General features: G+C 52.4%; 7 protein-coding genes across 7 annotated transcripts; 4 read left to right on the top strand and 3 right to left on the bottom strand.

The window, feature by feature from the left end:
* Positions 1-57: 57 nt before the first annotated feature.
* Positions 58-1,604, top strand: V8C40DRAFT_132805 (25S rRNA (adenine2142-N1)-methyltransferase). Its single transcript, XM_083211077.1, has one exon. The coding sequence runs from the start codon at positions 467-469 to the stop codon at positions 1,331-1,333; it is 867 nt and encodes a 288-aa protein (XP_083067437.1). The 5' UTR covers positions 58-466; the 3' UTR covers positions 1,334-1,604.
* On the bottom strand, positions 1,605-3,437 carry V8C40DRAFT_132831 (protein UTR4). Its single transcript, XM_083211078.1, has 4 exons — positions 3,238-3,437; positions 3,047-3,118; positions 2,836-2,876; positions 1,605-2,538 (listed from the first exon to the last, which is right to left on the bottom strand). The coding sequence occupies exons 2-4, from the start codon at positions 3,096-3,098 to the stop codon at positions 1,876-1,878; spliced, it is 756 nt and encodes a 251-aa protein (XP_083067436.1). The 5' UTR covers positions 3,099-3,118; positions 3,238-3,437; the 3' UTR covers positions 1,605-1,875.
* A 2,746-nt stretch (positions 3,438-6,183) lies between these two features.
* V8C40DRAFT_258661 (uncharacterized protein) lies at positions 6,184-6,734 on the top strand. Its single transcript, XM_083218773.1, has one exon. It carries the CDS (start codon positions 6,248-6,250, stop codon positions 6,674-6,676), a length of 429 nt encoding a protein of 142 aa, XP_083067435.1. The 5' UTR covers positions 6,184-6,247; the 3' UTR covers positions 6,677-6,734.
* Positions 6,735-9,189: 2,455 nt separating this feature from the next.
* On the top strand, positions 9,190-11,669 carry V8C40DRAFT_132743 (kinase-like domain-containing protein). The gene has a single exon (XM_083211076.1). It carries the CDS (start codon positions 9,747-9,749, stop codon positions 11,643-11,645), a length of 1,899 nt encoding a protein of 632 aa, XP_083067434.1. The 5' UTR covers positions 9,190-9,746; the 3' UTR covers positions 11,646-11,669.
* Positions 11,670-12,311: 642 nt separating this feature from the next.
* On the bottom strand, positions 12,312-15,438 carry V8C40DRAFT_258655 (transmembrane amino acid transporter protein-domain-containing protein). The gene is made up of 5 exons (XM_083218772.1): positions 14,755-15,438; positions 13,605-14,671; positions 13,376-13,536; positions 13,244-13,309; positions 12,312-13,171 (listed from the first exon to the last, which is right to left on the bottom strand). The coding sequence occupies exons 1-5, from the start codon at positions 14,922-14,924 to the stop codon at positions 12,614-12,616; spliced, it is 2,022 nt and encodes a 673-aa protein (XP_083067433.1). The 5' UTR covers positions 14,925-15,438; the 3' UTR covers positions 12,312-12,613.
* A 561-nt stretch (positions 15,439-15,999) lies between these two features.
* Positions 16,000-16,879, top strand: V8C40DRAFT_132727 (uncharacterized protein). The gene is made up of 2 exons (XM_083211075.1): positions 16,000-16,312; positions 16,380-16,879. Exons 1-2 carry the CDS (start codon positions 16,071-16,073, stop codon positions 16,765-16,767), a joined length of 630 nt encoding a protein of 209 aa, XP_083067432.1. The 5' UTR covers positions 16,000-16,070; the 3' UTR covers positions 16,768-16,879.
* Positions 16,880-17,323: 444 nt separating this feature from the next.
* V8C40DRAFT_278380 (WD40-repeat-containing domain protein) lies at positions 17,324-19,144 on the bottom strand (the record flags this gene model as incomplete). Its single annotated transcript, XM_083221059.1, has 3 exons — positions 17,324-18,016; positions 18,093-19,014; positions 19,083-19,144. 3 exons carry the CDS (start codon positions 19,142-19,144, stop codon positions 17,324-17,326), a joined length of 1,677 nt encoding a protein of 558 aa, XP_083067431.1.
* Between the last annotated feature and the right edge of the window lie 5,083 nt (positions 19,145-24,227).

The raw sequence follows: 24,227 nt of genomic DNA, 5'->3' as shown, positions 1-24,227 counted from the left end.
TCCAGCAAGCGTGTGCTGTGATTGGCCTGTTCAGCGCAAAAATCATGTGACTTTCATCCACGAGCATCATTGATAGGTTTTGCCAAACGTGCTAACCGCATTCGGATGAGTATTTATAAGTAAAAAAGTGTGTTCAATATGGCCATTCTCATCATTTCGTGCCAGATGGTCATTTTGTCTGCACGCAGAGGCGTCGAAACTCTGAACGCAGCACCTCGTACGCAGAAACTATCGATACGAGGTCTTATTACACGATGCAACATCAACGGTGAAAGGCTAGCTATGCCACAGCCAGGATCACAGGCGTCATCTCGTTCTTTTGTCAGCAGCTGTCCATGATATTGGAATTGGTGCGAGTGTCACCACGAAGCTCGTCCTGCTCATCAACAGCTCATCCTCATAGCCAAGACATCTCCCATATCTGACAGATATACTGGGAGAACCCTCCCCAACAACACCAGGAACCATGGTCGTCAAGAAGAAAAAGACGTTGACTCGTCTCACCCAAGGCCGCCCGCCGCTTGCTACACCATCGCGTTCTATGACTCGCAAAGCAAGCAGGACTCTGATCAACAAGCACCATCAGCTGGAAAAGACTCGAACAAGGGCCATCAGAGCCGGAGATAAGGCAACAGAAACCAAGATCACAGCTGAGCTCGAGAGCCTGGGAGGGTTGGATCACTATCAAAAGGCCAGCCTACAGGGACAAAGCATCGACCGAGGAGGAGACACGTCAAAGGTTCTCATGGGATGGCTCCCGCTAGATGAGCTCAAGAAACAAACTCAACCTCTGCAGATGCTCGAAGTCGGGGCGTTGAGCACCCGAAACGCTTGTTCAACTAGCAAAATCTTCAACGTTGAGCACATTGACTTGAACAGCCAGGAACCGGGCATTCAGCAGCAGGACTTTATGGAGAGGCCGTTGCCTGAAAATGGCAAGGGCCCATTCGATATCATCTCGCTGAGCTTGGTTCTCAACTTCGTGCCCGATGCGCTCGGCCGTGGCGCCATGCTTCTACGAACGCAGTCGTTTCTCCGGGCCGATACCGATACCACGATTACTACCGAACCTCTCTTTCCCTGTCTCTTCGTCGTCCTGCCGAGGAGCTGTGTCGACAATTCGCGGTACTTTACGGATGACAAGTTTGACGAGCTGATGGCTGCGCTTTGTTACACGAGAGTGAGGAGCAAGAAGACACAGAAACTGGCCTACAGCTTATGGAGAAGAGTCGCCGGAGTGGTAAAGGAAGGCCTGGCGTTCCCAAAGCAAGAGGTCAACCCAGGAAAGACCAGAAACAACTTCGTCATGACTCTCAAAGGACGAAAGACCTGATTGGTCCTTCTTCTGACGGACAGGAAGCTTCGGATCACGACACAGCTCCCAACTCGGTATGCGGCATCTTGGACGAACAGCTTCATGCACTAGGGCCCAACAAAATCGGGTGCGGAGCGTCATGATACTTTCGGCAAAGAACTACTCTCTTTGGTTGTTTTTTTAGAGAAGAAGCAAGCCACACACTGACCGCCTAGGAAGTTCCTCCCTACATACCTCTCCCCCTCCCACACACCCCCAAGTAGGTCGAAACCTCCAACCGAGCGTCGAGATGGCGGTCAACTAGTCCCCCGCATGGTTGATCTCACAAGCGACCCAGTCAAATAGCAATGCTTCCTTTTTAGCTGGCCAAAATTTGTCGACATATCAGCACATACTTGCACGAAGCTGCCGTCATCTAAATATGCGATGTTGAACACCTGACTACCGGATTCTTTCCCCGCCATCAACTGACTCGTGGGGGGTATTTACGAGTACGGCGAAGGGAAACTTGCTTGAGTGTTGAAAGTCGAGCTACCAATCCCCAACGGGCTTTCTATCTTTCAGGCCGACTTTTTGGATGCAATAGCAGCTGCGGCCTGTGCAACGGAGACTGGAGTGAACTCGGAAAGGGCAAACTCAGTCAACGGGTGATGGGACGGCAGCGGTGCATTGCCCGGTCTGACGGCCGGGACACTGTGCATGCCCGACTGGCGAGCAGCGTCCACCTCGTTGAGGTTGTCGCTCAGGAAGATCCAACGTGCGGGGCTGATGTCCGGATAGTGAGACAGGATAGTGGTGTAGCTAGCCACGTCGGTCTTGGGCCCCGCATTGACGGTGTCGAACCAGTCAGAAATAAGGACGCTCATGTCGGGGGGTTGGGCGGTCGTGTGAGCAAAGAATAACTTCTGGGCCGGGACCGATCCGGACGAGTATATCATGATTTTTTGGCCGGCCGCATGGGCATTGGTGATGAAAGGCGGCACGTCAGGGAACAGTGGAGCCTTGAGGACTCCGGACTCGTACCCCTTCTTCCAGAGGTATCCTTGGAGCGCCTTTAGGTACGAAGCCTTGACATCTCGGGCGACGAGGTCCCGAACGTGGGCCTCAAAGGCACTGCGGTCGTTGCGGTACTCCTCGGGGAAAGCGTTGCGGTACTCGGCAAAGCTCGACTCATCCCACTGCTCAGTCAAGAACGTGGGGAGAACATCGAGGGCATAGGGAAACTGAAGTGAGGAGAGACACGGCGCAGGGCCCATTCAAAGTCAGCCACGGCGTTTGGGACGGGACGGGACAGAGACGAGTGGACGAGTACAGCAATGAAGAGCAGCACCAGCACTATGCGCGCATAAGGTGGTTGAGCAGGAAGCTAGGTGTCGTGTTGGGGAAAGGCAAGGGTGGTCTAGTCTTGCACATCGCCACTCGATTGGCTGCCGGACAGGGATGGCCGGCGGCGATTGACGGGACAGCGAATCCAGACCGTCGCCGGGTGACGAATGAGAGCCAGCCAAGGGAGAACTCACCAAGACATCCTTGACAAAGGAGATGGGACAGACGGTGCCCTCTGCATGAGTGAAGGTTGCGCGATAAGCAATCAGCAGGCGAAGAGGACGTGAGGGACATGAGAGGAAGATGCGAGCAAGAAGCAAAGGGCAACCCGTGATGCGAATTCGCGCAGCTCGTCGCTGGCCACGTTGATCAGCCCGGGGTAAGTGGGGGGAGGGGGCGCCATACCAATGTCTAGCAGGAGGACTTGGAACTCGCCAAAATCTGTCTCAGCAGCCATCTCTTTTTCTCTTGTCTTTTCTGTCTTGTCTATCTTTAGCTGAGAAACTACCACTAGGTAGACAAGGGATGCTGAGAAGATGCAGGCGGTGAGGGGACAGACAGCCTGCGGAATATTCTAGTGCAGTCTTTTTACGTACTCGTACCAAAGAAAAAAGAAAGCGAGAGAGTAGCGGGAGTCGGCAAGGCTGGGGTTGCAGTGTTTAGTAAGAGCGTAGTCGTAATAAACTGTAGCTGAGAGAGAAGAAAACAGGTCCAGGGGCACCAGCGGGAAAGGGAAAATTTTCCTACGATGGAGCCCTTTTTTTTTCTCACACTTCTTTACCTTCTTTTTCCCCCCTCAATCGGGCGAGCAATCGTCATTGTTTGGGTAATTTTTCGTCCTACTTGCCTCTTTGGTGCCAAGCGGCCCTGCTACCCTAGAGCCCGACGCACATTGACGGGGGCCACCCCCTTCGTAGTACTACGATACAGCACTCTACAGCAGTCTAGGCTAGTTCCTGGCTTGAATTAATTAGGGGGTCTGGGTCTGTCTTCTGGGCTGCTTGGCTGCTGTGTGTGGTTGTTGGACTGTTGGACTGAGACAAAGAAGCACGAGTAGTATCATTCGGGGTAGCCTGCATGCATGAGGGTTGCATTAGAGGCGCATTGAGGTGCGTCAGCGTGCAGCACCTTTCGATGACTTTAGCCTCTTGGAAGGCGGTCAGGGGAGGTTTTTTCTCTTCTTCTTCTGTCTCTCTTTTGCTCTGGGCTTTTTGTCTTCTGGTGCTTCTTTGCTGTTCTATCGCTTTGCCAGGGCGACGTTTTGCGCCCCCTAGTCTAGTCTCTCTCGAATTTACGTACACGAGGGAAATGCAAAAAAAGCAGGATTTTCCATGCAAGTGCTTGTTGTGGTCGGTAGGGGGTAGGAATGTCGCGCTGCTGTAGAACTGGACCTTGATGGATCAACAAAACGGCTTATGTTTGCTTGCTTTTTGTAAAGGATGACACCACTCTGCGCATTCGTTTAGCGAAAAAGCTCGCCATTCAGACAGCATCCAGGGGGAGAACCACACCCATCTGTCCCGTTGATTGATTGATTGATGCTTGATGGTGCTAGCGGGCATGCTAGTGGTTACAGCGCCGTGCCGCATTGCTTTATCCGCCGACAGCGGCACTAGAGCCCACTGTACTGTGAGTAACAACAGATGGATGGGCACCTTCTTGCGTGCTCCATCGTGATTGTAAGTTCGTGCTATCTATCTATCTATGGAGAAACATATCAATACTGGGCCCCTATGACGGCAATTGAGTGACGAAAATAGCGATTGCCACTGCTGTGGAATGAGAGCGGCCGTGATGGAAAGTTCCATTGACTCTCGACTCACCAATTTTAGAACAGGACAGGACACGTTGACAGAATAGACTGGATGCTTGCGTGTTGCGTATTGCGGTGGGAAATAACACTGGATACTGGGTAAGGAGGGAGTCTGGGCATTGGGATTGGGGATTGAAATTATCAGGTACTTGCAACTCCGGTGTACCTGGACGGACGGCGGTTTGCTTCCGGCATTAAAGTGCAGACCCCATAATCATAATCCGTCTCCGTATCCGTACTTGCAGCTGCATCCATGCTGGTTACAGGTAACTGTACTTACATACGAGTGAATATACTCACTCGCACATACGGATCAACAGTTGCGAGTTATTGATTTGCGCTCAAAAACGAAAATCAATCAAAAGGGGGTCAATTCCTGGATGCGTCCAAGGCAACCAATTGAAGCGCCGTTTTTTGTTTACTTTAGCCGGCCGAGGATGCCTGCCCAACGCCCAGTGCCAGTCAAGGCGCCGGCGCGGCGCAGGATGATGCATGGACGGGCCTTATTTTGGCTATTTGTTGGCTTCCATCTTGTTCCCCCAGAAACCCGAGGCAAGCTGCGAAACGGGCATTCCAATGCAGGCTTCGCTCGTCATTTCTTCGGTTTTCTGTTTTCACGCAATGGTCCGATAATTGCACAGCCGTGCCATAAATGGAAAATTCTATAACCAAGGGTTCACTCGCCCTTGAAGAATGGCAAAAACAGCATCATGTCTGAGTCTCCCTCCCTTACAGTATCTGCTGCAAAAAAAGTGGCTTGATTGCTCTCTCTCCCTGGACATGGCGCTCCGAATGTGAAACACTGCCGGTGCCAATGGTTGGGGAGTACATGAACTCGTTTGTTTCGAGTTTCTGGTGTCCGACAGTGCACCAGATCTGCCGCCGTGGTTGGACGCAAGTCGAGACAAGCCGGACAAAGGGTTGCACAAGGCACGAAACGAACCTGTACTGTGTACGGTATACAGTATCAACCCCCCGAGTTTCTCTACGATACGATACAGTATGAAGGAAAGAAACAAAATCATGTCTCGGTCCAATCAGGTCCGGCATTGGGACATACCTGTGCACATGAAACGCAGAAACCCGGTCGGGCTCGACAATCTGCGCAGGATCCGGCAGGTACTTGGACCAAGGGTATCTGTTTCTCGTCTCCCCTCTTGAGCTGCAACCGAGATGCATCGTGGACGGGGGTGCGGAGGTACCAGTGCTCGAGGTACTGTCTGTCCAGGTCCGCGGGTTTGGCACTGCGCAGAGAGGCTAATCTCGTCAATCACGACATATATAGCAGAAAGTCTAATTACCTGTACGAGGACCTTGACGGGCAACCGCACGCAGAGCGATATGTACTCGTACTGTATGGCGACCCAATGTACTCCGTATGAAGCGCGGCTGCGTCAGCTATCATATACATAGTGCGAGTACGAGTAGATAGAGAATAAAGAAGGGGGGTGGAGGGGAGAGCCGTTGTAAATGAAGATGGAGGCTATGCAATGCCCATCTTTTCTGCCACCGGTTGAGGCACAGTGCTGTAGAGGTGTGTACAGTAAAAGATATGCGATGGAGGGATTGGCCAGATAATCTCAAGCTTCTGTTACCACTTCGTATCTTACCTTTTGTCTAGCATCTGCGATCATCGCTACCACATTTGGGAACACGGGATGCGAGATAGGTAGGTAGCTCAACTTTGGGTGCTGGCTAGCAAGTCTAGCGTGAGAAGCAAACAATAGTCGTATCAGCAACAGAGAGCTGCAGCCCCGTTTGGATTGATTGATGTCGTGTGCCCTCGACCCTGTATGACTATGAGACCCTGTATCTCAGCGCTTGCTGCGGGCAAAATAAACGCGGGGACGAAAGCAGAAGAGACGATATATGCATCTCAATTGGTGCCACGCAGCACTGCTGTCATGTTCTTCCTTTTTGCCTGTCTGTTTCGACTTGTCGTGCCGCGACGTGGACGGATGGCGATCCGCGGCCGAGATACAACTAAGCGATCCTGCAGACAGAGAGAGAGCATGACATGTACTCCAGCATGTACACGTACAAGTGCATATGCGTGTGCGTGTACATACGAATACTCGTCCATTCAACCCCCCCCCCCCCCGGCGGTGCTGGCCCGAGACTGGCGATTGGCAGCGGCACGCATCGCATCTTTGGGTCGCCTGGCTGAGGGTGTGCTCCGGATTGCGGACTTGGGTTCCCCAAGGATGAGTAACTCGCATTGATGCCCGTCCGTGCGGTGAAGATAGACGCTACTGGCACCACCTGTATGAGTGCTGTAAGGTGAGCGAATCGATAGGGATACTAAGGTGGTGACGATGCTGTGCTAAATTGTTAAGCTGCACAGTGGCCCAAACAGCAGCGGCACGGCCCAGTCACGCAGACCCTCGTCATTTCGTCGTCTGTGGGGACCGCCACCTGGCGTGACTGCATTGCTGGACGTAAATGGAACATGAACCTCTACATTGGCCATTAGTTCCAGGGGAGGCGTCAAGTTTGTCAGCGCCGGTCGATATTGGCATTTCTATTGGCACTGCTGCTAGCGTGGCACGTCACCAGTCGGCCAAAACGCTAACAGTTGCGACTTGCCTGTTGGGAGGTGACTAAAACAACTCAATCCGCTTTCTCATTCCAAGCGGCTCTTAAGTTGTTCGTCATCAACAAGCAGCATTACATACTCGTAATAGTACTGTACGAATTATTGATGTTTACGTTTACAAAGGACCACTATGCGACTCATGCAGCGATTCCGGCGCATGTTGTAAGAAATCCAATCCATTGCGTGGTCCCATTCAGTGCACACCGATACGGGGGATTATCTTGAAGGCATGCAGGCCGTGAAGATTGTACCGAATCGTCAGTCTATGCGTGGCCTGATATAAGACCAATCTGTACCTGACCTGCAGAAAGTACTTGCTGTACATGCGAGCAGCCTGCAGCGCAACCAAAACTGCTGCCACGGAGTACTCCGCGACTCCCCAACCCGATTAGGCCCTATCGGGTACCTACTGCGAGTACCAAGCAGTAGCATTAAACGCTTGTACTATCTGGACTCTTGGTACCTCGCCATCTCTCTTTTTGTGCCCAGCGCAGCAGTCTAAACTGCATGGCCCGGGAACCTGCGGGATGCGTGGTGCAATCCAAAGTGCAAAAGCCCGCACGGTGCTCCGCAACTGACCACGCGTGACTCTCTCAGCAGAGCCCAACAAAGATGGCGAGGCCGCAGCCGGAAGCAAAAGAGTCAACGATTGAGCTCGTGAGCGCGCACGGTGCACGGCGGCTTGTACTCAGTATGCGCCACGGAGTACTTGCATGGGCCCCAAACACCGTGTACAAAGCCCAGAGCTCGTACTGATACCCAACATTAACCTCAATGCTGCAACGTGGTCCTGAGCACTCCAATCGAGTACTGTAGGTACTTGTACGAGTCCTGCCTAAAAACGAGGTGTGTGCCAGGACCCTGCGCCGACCGCCGAGTACCGAGTACCCCGTACTCGTGTCCAAGCTGCACCCGCACCGCCGCATGCACGACGCCGAGGCACAGGTACCCAGTACTCGAACTAGTGATTAATGGATATCAATCCTCCTACCAAGTCCAACCAAGCGCTGTACCATAAGGCACTGTAGGCTGCGTGCTAACTGTACCGATACCGTTGTTGACCTGTAAGTAGCGCCCTGTAGCGCTCGTTCAATGGGACGCTGGTAGCGGGCTAGTGCGCTGCCCCACCCCCCCAGCGCTGCTGCTGGCAGGTTCTCGTGGCTCTTGTGCACACCCCCGTGCTTCCACTCTCTTCCACCGGCCATTTACTCATCCCCAGTCCAGTCTCCAGTCTTCCCTTTTCATCCTCTCTCTCACCCTTCCTGTTCCTACATTACTTCTTCATTCCCTCCCCCATCACATCTCCTCCTTCCCCCCTGGCACTGCTGTCCTCCAACCTCAAAGGCCTTCTTTCTCCTCGAGCTTGCGTCTCTCTCAACTCCTATTCGTCATCCTCGAAACTCTGCCATTGCGCCCATTCGCATTGACTCCAAACTCTCAATTCGCCACCCCGAGACGATCCGCTCGCAAGTCCGTCAACTATCCCGACCGATCCCCTGATACAGTCGACGAGAGAAAGAAGGGTCCCTTTGCCTTGCAAGATCCCCCTACAGCGGTCCATCAGCGCCTTTTGTCTACTTGACATTCTCGACGCCGCAACAAGCTTCCCGTCTGTCAGCGTGTTACTGTCCTGTCTGTCACTGCTTCGCCGCAAACTATATCGTCGCCAATTTTCTACTCTATTGCCTCGGCACTCAGCCTCCCGCCGTTCTCGTCATACCAACCCCGGTCTCGGCCCGCACTCGACATCTTCAGTCAATCTTCATCGAGTCACACGGCGGATAAGGCACAAGCCTCTTTTCCCAACAGCGGCTTTTTCACCCAAAAGTTCTTCGGCTCAACTGCGCTCGCGACTCCAGTACAATCTTCGTCGCCTTGATTGAGTCACCCCCCTTTCAGCGAGAGCTACGCTCCGCTTCCGGCCGCCAGTTTGGTTGGTCCGCCACGTTGCTTCACTCTCCTTGACTTGTCACTCCTCTCAACACCATACTCAACTCGCCTACCTCTCTCGACTCGACGGATCCGACCCTCGCCGTCTTCTCATTTCCGATACAAGCAACCAATAATCATCACCAGTCGTTCATTTACGCACAACCTCCATAACGCGACCTCGATGCTATCATAACGAATCTCCCATCTCTTCTAAACTTTCTTCTCTATACGCAAGCCGGCTTTCGGCATCTTTGGCCACGGTTCTTCATCACTTCGCATCTCCTTTGTCTCTTCTTTTTTCATTACCTCTTTTTGAAACCTCTCAACCAATGCGCACCTGATAAAACTACTACTACTACACTCCGCCAAAAACACTTCCACACCAACCAACCAACAAATATCATACGTGGCTACACCTGTCGTCTCACCTCTTTTCTTTGTCTAACGGCTTGTACATTTCGGTTATCTGTTATTCGATTCTTCAACTGCTTGTCTTTTTTGAGCAGTCTTTTTTCGTCTCTTCTCCTTACTTCGCCTCATCGCAACCTTGCGTATAGAAACGTCGAACGCTTCTTTTACCCAAAGGCTGCTTTTTGATTCACGATAAAAGAGAAAGGCATATATCGGTTTTTACATATCTTGTCACCAAACAAAACGCCTGTATAAATAAGTTTTGCTTGTCTTGTTTTTCGTCTCTTTTCATCTCGACTTCCCCCTTTTATCTTATATTTTATTTTATTTTTCCCATCTCAACCTTTTTCAGCATGGAATGCTTGAGGAACAAGTTCACTGGTGGCCTCCTCCTTGATGGAGGTCGCTACCAGACCATCTCACCACTCAACCATGGCTCTTTTGGCATGGTCTTCATGGCTCAGGATACCGTGGCCAACCAGGTTGTCGCCATCAAGTGCCTGACCAAGAAGTCAGCCCCTTGCGACATCGGTCTCGAACTCGCCGTTGACGACCAATCTGAGGAGTATGCTTTGCATAACGGCCTCGGATCGCACCCCAACATCGTCAACCTGCTCGACACGTTTGAGACTGATGCGCACGTCTTCTTGGTCATGGAGTTTTGCGCTCAGGGCGACCTCTATGAGGCCATCCGCAACGGTCATGGACCCCTCGAGACCGAGCATGTTCGTCAGTTTATGCTCGAGCTGGTCGATGCTGTCGCGTTTATCCACTCTAAGGGAGTCTATCACCGCGACATCAAGCCTGAGAACATCTTCCTCACTCAAGATGGTGCCATGAAGCTTGGTGACTTTGGCCTTGCGACTACCGACAAGTGGTCTTATGAGACCACCGTTGGCAGTGACAGGTACATGGCCCCTGAGCAGTTCGACTCCGCCGGTGCTGGATACTCGCCCGCCGAGGCCGACATCTGGGCCATTGGTATCTGCCTCCTCAACATTCTCTTCTCTCGCAACCCCTTCACTACCCCCACCGAGTCTGACCCTCTGTTCCTTGACTTCTCTCGTGACAAGCAGAGCCTCTTTGATGTCTTCCCTAGCATGTCCCAGGACACCTACGAGGTCATCGTGCAGTGCATGAACATGGATCCCAGGAAGCGTTCCCTTGAGGGTGCCCGGGATGCCCTCCTTCGCGTTGTGAGCTTTACGACGGAGGACGAGAGCCTTGACGACTTTTGCGGTGCTGAGAACCCTACTATTGCATCCGCCCATCGTGAGCCTCTTCGTACTCCGTCGATCCAAACCCCACACGTTGATGGAGGCGCTTTCCCGTGGACCAAGGCGCTTAATGAGACTCCTGCTCATCGTCGCCAGCTCAGCGCCATCCCTGATGACGAGAGCTACAGCGAAGACCTCTTCTCCAAGTCGGGTGAGACAAACGACTGGTGCTCCGCCTATGTGCAGACCCCGTCGTCTTCCATCCTGGACACGCGCATCATGGAGTCTCGCATGAGGGCCTTCAACATTACTCGCCCTCCTCCCCTGCCCAAGAAGGTTTCTCCCGCTGCTGGATCTTTGCCCATCGCCATGGGCAAGCCGTTCCCTTCCATGGCCACCGTCTTTGGCATGCAGAAGGACACGGTTTCCAAGAGCTGGAGCGACATGTGGGATGAGGACGAGGAAGAGGAGCAGCAGGCGCAACAGCGAGTCAACGCTCTCCAGGAGCTCAACTCGCGCACCTGGAGCCACGAGAGCACCAACGAACACTCGGTGCCAAAGTCTGAGCCCGTTCCCGCGGCTCACGACATCAAGGGGGATGTGGACGATGATTTGGTTGCAGATGGTTTCTTTTTTCACGAGGCCGCGCCGCCCACCAAGCACCAGGCCTTTACTATCACGCCGCGCTACTCGCCTCCGTCTAAGCGCGGCAACATTGACAAGTGGGCGGCGCTTGGTGAGCGTCGTAGGGGCCAGAATATCAGCATGGAGCCGGAGAAAAGCCCCGGTTGGAAGCAGCGTCGTCATTTCGGGTTTGGATACAGCAACAACAATAACAACAACAAATATTATGAAGCGGGCGTTTGGGATCATTTTTCTACTTCTCACAATAACAATACTTTACACAACAATTATGGAAAGGGCTGGAGCAAGGATCGCCTCAAGGAAAATTCTTGGACTAAGGCCAAAGATTGGAACTGGCGCAAGGATAGGCGCACCGATCTGGGAGACGTTGAGTGGGTTGGTGGTTGGTAAGGGGGCCTCCCCTTTTCTTGTTTGGGGCTTTCTCAACCACCAATCGTGGTTATCGCCGCCATCGTTTTATTGCTGGCATGGAAGAAGACAAAAAATTGGGAGCAGTTTTTCTTGGAGCACTTAGACTAGGATCATGGAGAACATACACAAAAAAGCAAATGGTTTGCTGTCTCTGCATCGAGCCCCCTTTTACTTGGGGGATCTGCATTGTAGACGGCGATTTATTTCGATTTGGATCTTCATGGTTGGTTTACTTTTTGGTTAGAGTACTTTGAGGGGCACTGCTTGCTTTTGCTTTTGTGCCGGGGAGGGACGATATAGGCTTTGACTCGCTTTCTGCGTATCACTTATTTAACATAATAAAATATACCAGAGGTTACCCACTCACTTATACGTTTTCATGTGCACTGTGATGTATTTGTTTGTAGTCTTAGATGGAGATGGGAGCATTCCAGCTTACGTCAGTTGTGACATGATGTTGATGATTCTTATGAGGTATATGTATATGACTTGAGGTATGTCGCGGATACTATAATGGTTTGATCATGACTTAGATGACATATATATAGAAAGTTTTGGGCTCAAAGGTGGCGTTACCTCACAGATTTACGCCAAGGAACATAGTTACACCAAATAAAGTAGAAACAAGGTTTAGTTAGAAATGTCGTCTACTTAAAGATGTTTCGAGTTGGGAAAGCTTATGCCAAATAAAGGGCTTAAAGATGTTTCAAGGTGGAAAGTTTATGCCAAATAAAGAGCTTATGCTTCATAGAGTAGTCATAAAAGTTAAGAAACACGCTTGAAATATTTCGAACAACCTAGATGAGTAATTCCTCTTGACAAGAAACAAAGGAATTGTATCGTAAATGCCCAGAAAGATGCTAGATGCTATAAACCCCATGCAAAAAAACAACACATACCACGCCATGAATGGATATATATAAAACAAAAAACAAAATCACTCTGGTTTAAGCACCGATAAGCTCCTTTGGCAAAAACGTAAACACCGTGCCGATGAGACCAAACACACCAAACACCACCAGCAAGCAATACAGCACAAGACGTTCCCTCGTCTCGACGTCCTTTGCGTAGAGCTTAAGGTAGAAAGAGATGGGCAAGATGATGGAGATGAGCGAGCACAACGCCGCACCAAGGAATGCGCAGACGGAATCAAACGCCGGGAAGAGGATGGAAATACCAAGCAAGATGAGGACGACTACAACGCGCACGAGGGTCCTTTGGCAGGATCTTACGAAGGCGGGTTTCCAGTCTTCGGCACCGGTGGAGGGATGATGATGATGGTGGTGATGGTGGTGAAGCCCGCAGAGGACATCGGCGGTAGTGATGAGGGGGCGAGCGTTGAGAGGGAGTTTGGTCAGGGGGATGATGGTGACGCAAATGCACATGAAGATGGTGAGGCCTTTGGGGACGCTGGAGCTCCTGATGATGTTGTTGGTGATGGCTTCGCCGATGCCGTCGCCGAACATGAGCATGCCGACGATGGCGAGGCAGGTGTCTAGAACGTACTGTAGTTGGGAGTGTGTGTTAGTTTGTTTTCAGAGTGATATAGAGAGAGAGGTTTAGGGAGATGCACGTACGGAAAACGAAAAAGTGACGGCAACGCCTTTGCCCCATTTGTGAGGGTGGCGCATATCTCGATAAATCTGATTTTTGCAGCGTTAGGAAAATATTATATGACGATTGTAAAAACACAAGGGGTATCTTCTTACCGAGGGAAATACAGAGTGAGCTCCCCATGGGCTGAGCATGAGACCATATGCCAGAGGCAGTGCCAACCAGTTCGTAGGGAAAAGGTGAGTAGCAGCAGGCTCCCACAAGGAGCCAGGGGCATCCGGCTTGATGAGGCCATCAGCAATGACAACGCACACGACTAGGTGAGAAATTATAAGTCAGTATTGATCGAACACTGCAGATATAAGAAGATAGAGGTGGGCTCACTGCAAAAGGTAGAAAAGATGCCAATGATGCTAGTATAGCTCAGCCAGCGTAGAGGCAGAGCGTTGAGAATGAGGGTGATGGCGGCGCAGATGCACTTCCACACTTCTACACTTGCCAGGCCGGGAAGCAGCAGAGCAAGCGAGTCGGAGAACAAGATGATGAGAGCAACACAAGCCGCAATGAGCTCAATGGTAAACAAGGCTGATACAATGATACGAGCTCTGGTACCAAACGAAACATATGCCAGGTCAGAGTAGGTAATGAGGCTGGCATCGTAATCCATGCACTTGGCCAGCAGATTGGCCGTGTGCCCTGTGACGGCTGCAGTCACCGTGAGAATGATGAGTCCGAGGACCCAGCCGCTCATCTTAAAGGCCAATGGTAAACTCAGCAGTCCAACGCCAATGATGGCATTGATGGAATTAAAGATGGATTGGGGCAAGGTGCTCTGGCCGTCGACAGTCAGAACAACCTTGTTTCCTTGCTTCACCTCCTTGACCAAGATGGGCTGCTCCTCGCCATAGGCAGCATCTTCTTCTTGCGCCGCTTCCTCCTCCGTCTGGCCTGGTGCTATTCGAATAACAGACGGTCGATGTCGAATAAGCGATGGACCACCAATTGTACCATAACTGCGATATGAGCCATAGCTACCAATGATGCTAGGCGTGGCCAAGTAAGGTGACGATCCAAATATGCTCGAATGGCTAGAAAATGTAGCCGGCAGCGCACCGCTCGCCATTTCCACGTCGACATTCTGCTTGCCTTCGCGCTCTCTGCCATGCGCATCTACGATATTGTTGCTCGAGCCAGCACCAGCAAAGGGACTGCCCACCCGCGGCGACGCCTCCGAGCGCCTCCCAAACCCACCATCGTCGCGGTCGTCGTGACTTGTCGTGTACTCGATATCTTCACCGTCCATCTGCTGATCGGCCGCAAAGACAAAGCTCGGGCGCCGGGGAAGGACCTCTGGGAACGCGGCGGCGCGCTGCCAACTGCGGGCAAAAGACCTGAAGCTGTTGACGCCGCCAACATCTGCCATGGCGGCAAGACGATCTGTGACGGAAGACCTGTGCAACGAGGGGGGACTTTATTAGCATGTTTGCGCAAACATAGTTGTCTTCTGTTCTTTTCCCGTTCTTTGTCAGCTTACCGTCTGCGCTCAATGTGTCGAGCAGCGGGATGCGCGCCACCATCGTCAGCGTCGTCATCGTCGAGCAACGGTCGTTCCTCTGCGAAAGGGTTTGACGAAACGCTGCCCGAAGGCGATGCCAGGCCGTCGTACTCGTCCCATGTGGTGGGATTTCTCGAGGGCGGCGCCATTGGGGGCTGAGAAGCCGCGGTGCTGGTTTGTCGTGTGTCCGCTGGTAGCCGCGTGGCGATGAGGTCAACTTTTTTTTTCTTCTGGTGGTTTGGATGTCTATATCATGTATGGGGATGATGCGCGATCCAATGTGTTTGGATAGAAAAGAAAAGAGAAATAGCGGTGTGTTTCTATGAATGAACCGACTCGCGGAACAAGGGAGAAACGTGCGAAAAGTAAGAAGAATGGCGGAGAAAACCAGAGAAAACAAGAAGATATCCCCAACTGCGTGTGATCACAGGCGGCAACGAGATAGTGAGGGGTGGCACCAACCCCCCCTTGCCCTTGGTCCTTTCAGCGCAAACACCCCATTATCATACTCGTATCATGCGCTAAAAACAACAAGGGAAAAACACAACCATGTTAAAATACCTAGCTCCTAACAGCAGGTCAAACGGAGGCTATTCGGTCGCTAGAATCCAAGTCCAATGCTCACCTGGTCAAAGCTGGAAGAGGGAACGAGAGAAGCTAGACTGACTAACTAGGCTGGAGTTGGGACCATGGCCTCATGCATGGGAGCTTATCTTGTTTTTTTGCGCGCGATGGAGATGAGAGTGTGGGGGGGATGGTTTGGCCATGGGAGTACCTGGGTTTGTACGGGCGGAGAGGTGATGGCCGAGGTAGCTCTTCTGTCTGGGTTAAAGTGAGTACATGCTTGCATTTACTCGTACATTGATGGGATATGCAGCTTGTGTGTTTTAGCACCTTGGCAGCACCAACATCGTCATCCGACATTTGATTGATTGATCGGCGATTGATGCTGTCTCTATTTCCCTATTTACTTCATTTATTGTTTCCAAAGATAATTCTTGTCTTCTTCTATTTCACTTCTATTTCAATCTCGATAACAGCCAATCCATCTCGATTACTTTTCACCTTTATCAATTAAAACCCCCTTCGTTGTAGTATCAATCAATCTCACATGATCCCCCCTCCACACACACTAAAACCAACCCATTACGGCACCTAATCCACCCGCCCCAGCTCCCTTATCAGCCACTATCAGCCGCAAATCAACTCTTATCTCACCAAAAAAGCAAACTACCATTTTGGATCTCCAAAACCGCATCTACAACCAACTCCACCATCACCAAACTCCCTACGCAATGAGCTCGTCAACGGCAGCAACAACCTCCCTCTCTCCCATCCTCCCCATCCTCAACGCCTTCAACCACCGCCACCACAACCAACACCGCCTCGCCCACTGGTGGCCCGTCTTCCGCATATTCCGTCGAACCATCCGCGCCCTCATCGACGACCTAACTTCTCCTCGTCGGAAACAAGATGTCTCGTCTCCTCCTCCGCGCGCAATCTGGCTCAACAAGCACTTCATCTCCAGAGCATACATGTAACAAACAACCTCAACTACACTCTAAAAAAACAACAATTTCAGTCATTGACCTGGGGAATAATAGAGCCTTTTCACAACTCGCCGCAGACAACCAACACGCTCCCCTCGGCCTTCTCCTCCTCGCCATCCTCGCCCGCACACATACAGCCCTCACTCAACTTCTCGATCAACCAATTATTCCTCCGCCATCATCCTCAACTACCCGCGCCAATGACGTACACCAGGATAAAGGCGTCGCTATAGCTCGCCAGAAACAACCCCCGCCAACAGAGCGCCTAAAAACACAATCCACTATCCAACCTCCCTCAGACGAACAACAAGGCGAGAAGCTCGATCGAGATGCTATAAAACCATCCAAGTCAAAATCAAAGGAAATTTCATCAAAAGAGAAAAAGAAGAAGAAAAAGGCAAAGGGGGACGCTCTATCCAGCCTCTTCGGCTCCTTGACGTAACCAAAGCCAGCAACATTTGTCTTTTCAGCCAGTCATGTTTCATCTATAGATACCCCGGCTTTTGCCAACATCAATACGCATTTTCAGGATTCGCAATAAAAGAGTTTCACATTCATTCATTTACATTGCATAAAAAGTTCGTTTTCATTACCAAAAATAAAAACTAAAGACAAAAAAAAACATCAAGATAAACAAGGCCGACGAATTAATAAACCCTACTTGGCCTCCCTCATACCGTACATGTTCAATAAGGCTGTGCTTTCCCACCTTGTGCGCCAGCCTTTGTAAGTTGATAATAACCACTCCCTCCCCCAATAATCTTGCCTCGTAACGCATATTCCAAGGTATAAAGAGCAGTTTGGGCGGGGGCGGAATTTTTCTAAATCCTCCCCCAAGACCATCCATTCTTCTCCCCAATTTCCAAACCAAGTCGTGTTGCTTTTTGGCCTCGTGGCGAGGGCTCTATTCGCGTATTTCGTTCTTTTTTCACGTCTCAATATCGCGCTGGAATTGAGTCAAGCACGATCGGGTTCCTCTCAGTGCCCGGGTATGGCTTCTAGTAAGGGCGGTAGGACCAGATGCGAGCCTTCATGTCGCCTGAGCCGGTTGCAAAGTAGCCTCCTTGCGGGCTCGGGGCAACGGAAATGACCGAGTTCTTGTGTCCCTGAAGCATGAGCTGGGTCGTTCCCGTTCGGGGATCCCAGAACTGGACGCCGCGGTCCTTGGAGCCGGACAAGACCCAGTTGGCGTCAGGGGTCAGCGCAACAGACAGGACAAAGTCTCGGTGACCCTCAAACGTCTTGACGCACTTGCCGCCCTTAGTGCCAGCGCTGGGAGGGCCACGAGGGGAGCTGAGCTCCCACATCTTGATCGTCCGGTCCAGACTGCCGCTGACCAGGTCTTTGCCGTTGGGCGAAAAGGCCACTGAATAGACGGAGTCCTTGTGCCCATCGGGTCCCTCCAATCGCTCGACCAAGAAGCCAGTCATAATGTCCCAAACGCGAACGCTCTTATCCAAGGAGCCGGCGGCAACGAATTGTGTATCGGGGGAAATGGCAACGGTGGTTACACCATCCTCAATCGTAAGAGTGAGGGTGTTAGTGCCCTGCTCAATATCCCACAGACGCACGGTTCTGTCGCCACTACCCGACGCAATAGTACGACCGTCGCGGGCAAAGTCGAGCGAGTAGATATCTTGCTCGTGGCCCGAGAAGTGGTTACGAATGGTTCGGGTAGCAATATCCCACACCTAAAGATGGAAATCAATGTTAGTGTCTCAGAGCTGTGTGGGGAGATTGGAGTCTGCCAAGCTTTGGTTTGCTTACCCGAATCAACTTATCCTCGGCACCGGTGGCCAGGTATCGGCCATCGGGGCTGAAGCAGACGCTTCGAATGTAGAGATCGGCAGCCATGTCGGTGGCGCTGTGGTCCTCCAAGACGCAAACCTTTTCGCCAGTCTGGACATCGAAAATCTGGGCCGACTTGTTGCATCCGGTGGCGACGTACTTGCCGTCGTGGCTGAAGCGGACGCAGCACACGACACTCTCGTGGGTCAGGGAGTGGACAAGGTCAACGTCCAAGACGCGCTGGACCTGCGGGTTGAAAATGGCATACCAGTCGTTGCCCGTCTTCTTATTGTGGGGAGCAACAGCATCGACCTCGAGATCGCCCAGAGCATTGCTAATGGGAGGAGGGGGGGCTCGAGGGTTCATGCGAGCGTGGTCGGGGGTCGGGTGGCTCACTTGCGGGGACTGAGCATTGCCGGGATACGGCACGGGGGTGTTGATCTGGGGGGTAGCAGGCCCGACGGCACCCGGAGGACGGGCCATGGCTCGCCGGCCCGGACCAGGCGAGGCCGTGCTTGGCGGAGGCTGAGGCATGGTGTTGGGGGGGTAGGCCTGGTACGGCGGCTGCTGCTGAGGCTGCTGCTGTTGTTGCTGCTGTTGCTGCTGCTGCTGTGCGCTAGGGTGAGGAGGGGCGACGGGCAGTCCTGGAGGACCTTGAGCCATCTGGTGATGGTGAGGGCCCATCTGCTGCTCCTGAGGGGGAGCCTGAGGCTGAGGCGGCGCAAGGCCTCCGGGTTGGCTGCCGGCCATGATTCCACTAAAGAGGCCATTCCCGGGCGCTATCGAGGGAGGCTGCTGAGACGGGCCGGCGTGCTGAGGAGGTCCCTGGAGTCCGGACTGCGGAGCTCCCTTGCGAGCAACCTCGAGCTGATGTCGCAGCATGTTGATTTCTTCCTCATACCTGTAGGGAAAGGCAGATGCGGTTAGCGCTGCATGAAAGCCGTGTGCCCATATAGAAGGTTTGCTTACTTTTGCTTGAGCGTCATGTGGGTTTGCTCCATGGCATAGACCTTTTCTCGCACCAGCTGCATTTCGCTGACCTGCGCCGAGACTAAATTCACCCTGTTAGCCCAGAATTCCATTGCTTGGCAACCTTGATCGTTTTCTTCTTTCTGTTTTTCTCCCTTCATTTTCTCTCTCTCCATCTTTCTCCTCCTTTTTTTTCACTCGTAGTTTCAAGGTTCCACCTTGTCACAGCGCAAGGGAGGCGGCGGGGGAGGGAAGTTTATAGTTGCGAGGGAAGCGTACTCTGATGCTCAAAGTTTTCACTCTGACGCTGCTGGCTATCGAATTCGGCCCTGATTTGCTCCAGCAGCTCGTTGAGGCGAGCGTTGCCGGGGGGCACAGCGCCCATGCCGCGATGGGAATACATGGACATGATTGATCGAGACGGGCTGAGTGACTGAAATAGGAGGCAGGGCGACGGTGCGCGGCGCGACAATCGATCGGATCGGGAGGTGAAGCAGGAGGCAATGTCAAGCGATTCCTGAGACCAGCTGTCGCCTCGATCCGGAGATCAGCAGGCGGGATTGCCGGAGTGCCGAGTTTCTCAACGAGGCTCTATCGAAGCCCGCGAATCGAAACACCCTCCAAAAAAATGATGATGTTCAAAAAAATTCTAGCTTCGACCGGCCGAGGCTGAACGGCAGAGGCGATGATGAGACGGGCGGGCGGTGGGAAGGAAAAGCTCGTGGCCAGGGCCTGGGGATCGCGCGTCCACGGAGCGACGGGACGTGATTCGAGGCGTGGGAGGTTTGTCCAAGGAGAAGAAAGAGAAAAAGGTGAGAGGAGGAACTTTGGAGGTACAGCGTCGCGGCTGGGGGAATAAGGTAACTCGGTGGAGCACTTGAAGCGAGCAGGCTTCTCGTCTCGGGGCTCGTAGCCTGACCACAGGCAGCTGGGGGGGGCTTTTTCCAAGGGGGGCGCCTCGTTGTACATGCAGCCCAAGTCCAGACGACCGCCGCATGTACCTGGCGGTACTTGGGGCACGGGCCACCGCACGCGCGAATCCACGCATCCACGGGGAGGGGACTCTTGGGGGGCTCCAGCACCCACATGTACAGGCGACAGGGGCTGCATGTACTCCCGCTAGCCGGGCCCCAAAGTGTCTGGCACAGCCGGGCAGGGGCGTGGGAGGTGGGAGGTGGGAAGTAGGAAGCTCGGGCCATTTCTGCCCTTGGGATGGGGTTCTGTCGTCTTCTTTTTTCTCTTGGGGGCGTGCTTGTTCTTTTTAGGGGTGTGCAGTAGCGCGGGCTGGCATGGGATGGGGCATGGCATCAACGAGTTGTCGCGGTGCTACGAGAACTGAACTCGTACCGGACGCTGGATGCTGGATGGGGACTAAATGAGCGGGTAGCACAGGTGGTTACCGTAGCCGTGCAGAGGTCCACGGATTATGAGTATGTACCTGGAGATAAATACTGCTAGGTAATGTACTCATACACCTCATCTTCACCTGGGGTCACACAACGGGCAGAAGAGCGCAAGTGAGTCTGTTACACGGCAATGGAGCAGAGTAGAGCAGAATAGAGCAGACCAGAGCACGCCATGCATATGCACACACACATGCACGGGGTGGCTCATAGTAGGTAGACTATATGCCACAACCTACCTACTACAGGTAGTAGTGCTATGTAGGTAAGGTGAGATAAACTCCATACCACGACTTAACCCGTCATGTACCTTAAATAATGGGGTTGAGATGTCAAATTGATGCTTTTCGGTGAGATGTTTTGACTTTTGCTGTCTTTTCCGGTGAGGCGGCGCGCTCATTCAAGCCAAAGTGGTAAAGAGGCGTATATACCTACTCGTAGCCCTCTCATCGGCCATCGTCATCTGTATCTGCTGGTCATCACACATACAGCCAGTCCCCCCGTCCAGTCTGTATTCCGTCCTTCCGTAATCAAAGCTCCGCAACCCGCATGTACCTGTAAGCGCCTTTCAGCCCCCCTTCAAGCGCGCCCCCCCTCGGTCTCCTCTCTACGTACCCTCATCCTGGCTTCCCAATCCGCCGCCCGTTCCCCAGCAGCAGGGCCGGTGCAGAGGCCCAGCCCGGCACGGTGGGGCACCAGCTTAGCCCTGATGGGCATCTGCACGGCGAGTGTTCACGTCGCGGCCTCTGCCTCTGCTCTGCTCTGCCTGGGACTGGCTTACTAAGGGGCAAAAACACTGTGCAACCCGTCCGTCGAATGCCCACATCGTGCTAACACCAACTGCTGCTGGTTCCGTCACAAAAACGCAGGGATGCAAAAAGTGGGCTGCAGCGTGTGGGGCCCGGCACCACCAACGGGGCCCACCCGGTCCCAGCGCTGACAAGGGGCTGTTGGAGCGGGTCTCAGTCTCGCAAAGCCCAAGCCCAACACCAGCCAACAACACCAGCCACATCCAGCCCAGCCCAGCCAAGTCTGTTCCCCATGATATCCATCGCCCAAGTGCTTGTGCTCGTACTACCGTACCTGGCTCTGCACTGCACCCACTTGCGGCTTAGGGGGCCCTGTCTGTCCTCCTTTGTCGATTCAACTGCGCTGTGGGTTTTGTTTTTGTTTGTGATTATTTGTACGACACACACGCACGCATGTACGCACGCACGCACGAAGCACATCGAGGCCTAACCCGGTATCCGAACATGGAGGCGCCATGTGCACTATCCGAGCTCGAGACTCATTTATTCATTCATTCCTTTCCCTTGAGTCTGAGTCACTTATTATTAGCATAAAGTGTCCGACCGTTTGTCGACTACTATCCTCAGAGGTGAGTCAAAGACGGTTGAATCAGACAGAGATAGGTTGACCCTTGCCCCTGAAAAAGAGAAGCTGGGCTAAGCCGAGCTGAACTCGGCATCAAACAAAGTGCCGCCAGAAACAGAGTAGCGGTTTAATATCCTCGCCCTCACTCTTTTTTGTCTTCACTATTTTCCTTTTTTCTTATTTCTTGTTTTTTTTTTTTCTTTTCTTGCGTACCAGTCGTTGAACTTGGCCGTTTGCATGCAGACGTTGCCGCTTCTTCTTATTTGTCACCCACGCGGCACATGTGTCTCGCAACCTCTCCCCCGGTCAGCCACATGAGGCTGAGGACCGCCGATGGAAAGATGTCTTGGCAGCCTCGTTTGCCTGCTTCTAGATCTTGTGTGTGTGTGTCTGGCCGGATACGTACTCCGTAATTCTAACCCAGCACTGCTAACATCCATCCTCTTTTTTCCATCCCCCGCTTTTCCTTTTTCCATTGCCATCCCCATTTGTCTCTTCCCGCCCCCCTTGCTGCTCAAATACCACCCATGCTTCGTGTACCATACAGTATTTCCTATCTGTGAGATGATGCTTGATTTTCTCCGTGGCAGCCACCCCAACATGTGCGTGTCTTAATCTAGTCCCCTGGTAGGATTGGCCATCTGCGGCTTACTGTAGGTGGTGCCCAGCGATCCTACCATGTAACAGGTGTCAGGTTGTATGCACGCATGTCTTGGAAAGCTCTTTTCACGGGCCGCCATCGGGCTCATGGCACATACGATACACATACCTATCTGTACCCAGTACGGAGTAAGGTAGTGCTTTTTGATCATGGCTTGTGCTTTGGGAGTGCTTGTCCAGGGTATAATTAGAGGCGGGATGAAGTCTGCTTTGGGGCTGTCTAGCGGGTAGCGTCAAACAGGCCCGGCATCAGACGCGTTTGTTTAGTTTGAAGCCATCAATATGCGTAAACTCCGACGTGGAGTATGCAGAGTCTCTGTAGACTAGTAGTAGTCGTAACAGCGGCTGGAATCTTCCACTCATAGTGTCCGCGTAAAGAAACATCGCCACCAGTTATCTGCATCAGACAAAAACACTCATGAGACCTTCTATGCTTTAGTGAGATAGCTACATGCATGTACTCGAAGTCTGGTGTGCTATGGAGTTGTGTGGTTGCACACTTAATGTCCTGCGTGACCACCATGACGTGGGTATCGGAAACAACTCCTTTTTGCAATAGTAAACGCCACAAACTTGTGCGTGCATCGCGATCCGCAAGTGGAAATGCCCTCGTTGAGATCGAGAGGCCTCGTGCTGGGCCTGCCCCATCCACTTACCCTACAAAGATTCAACTCGACTCGATTAAACCCCGACTCCGGTTCCGAGTAGGTGCTTTTTTTTATGTACTACACACAATATCGCACGCAGCCTAACTACTAAATCGCACTCGGGGTAACAGATGCCTACTTACTAGTAACAATTCAGTGTCACCGTAGTTGGATTGGCTAGAGCGTTCATTGTTTGCTTGTTGAGTCGATATGCCTTCATGCGAAACATTTCGCTGCCGATGATACTCCGCCGCCCGCACACTGCATTTCAAGCATCAATCTCAAACAAACCCCCTAGCACAGGCGCTATGTCACCCGGCAAACTTTCCCAAGAGTGCTCAAGGCTAGGGTCGGGAATCTACCCGCAATTAATCCCAGGCACGAAACGCGAAAGAATGCTGTGGAGTGCTAAGCTGGATTGACACCTGTGCTCGTACATAAGCTGCCCTTGGCCAACATGCCGGGCTCATGCCGAACCCACCGCGAAGGAGATGCTGTCAGTGTAAGTTGGACCCGGACATTCGGCAACCGTGGAGCAGTTCGGGCATGAAGACATGACATATTGACATTGCTGTTAATCACGCAGTCTCCATCAACGGCATGGCATCGGTTTCTCTCCACATCTTTGACGCCATCATTCGACGTGATGTGAACTTTGTTAAAGGGACGGGCACAGCTGTCAAAATAAAAGGTAGCATCATGACAAAGAGTTTATTGTGAGAGTCACTCCTTGCAGAGTAATGATACTAGCAGATTCCGATACCTTGGATATGTACGTGAATTGAGTGAGTGGAAAAAAAAGAAGCATAGCAATCCATTGGGTTTCCCAACCAAGGGTCCGGGTGTCATGGCATTTGCGCTGTGTGATTCTGCAACCCTACCTGCTTACTACAGTATTCGCCCGATCTAGACGGAGGCAGATCATACAGGTATAGCGGCAGCGTGATAGAGGTGGTGCCTGTGGCCCATTTGGTTGTTAGTGGGATGTGATGCATATAGAAAACGACGCTTATTATATGTGGTCTAATCAGATGAAGAGTGTTTGAACGCGGTGAGACGAG

This window comes from Trichoderma camerunense (assembly GCF_050948025.1).
Source record: "Trichoderma camerunense strain CBS 138272 chromosome Unknown V8C40scaffold_29, whole genome shotgun sequence".
In the NCBI taxonomy this organism is placed as follows: domain Eukaryota; kingdom Fungi; phylum Ascomycota; class Sordariomycetes; order Hypocreales; family Hypocreaceae; genus Trichoderma; species Trichoderma camerunense.
Note: the sequence above shows the minus strand (reverse complement) of the source record. Positions and strands in the feature narration are given on the sequence as shown.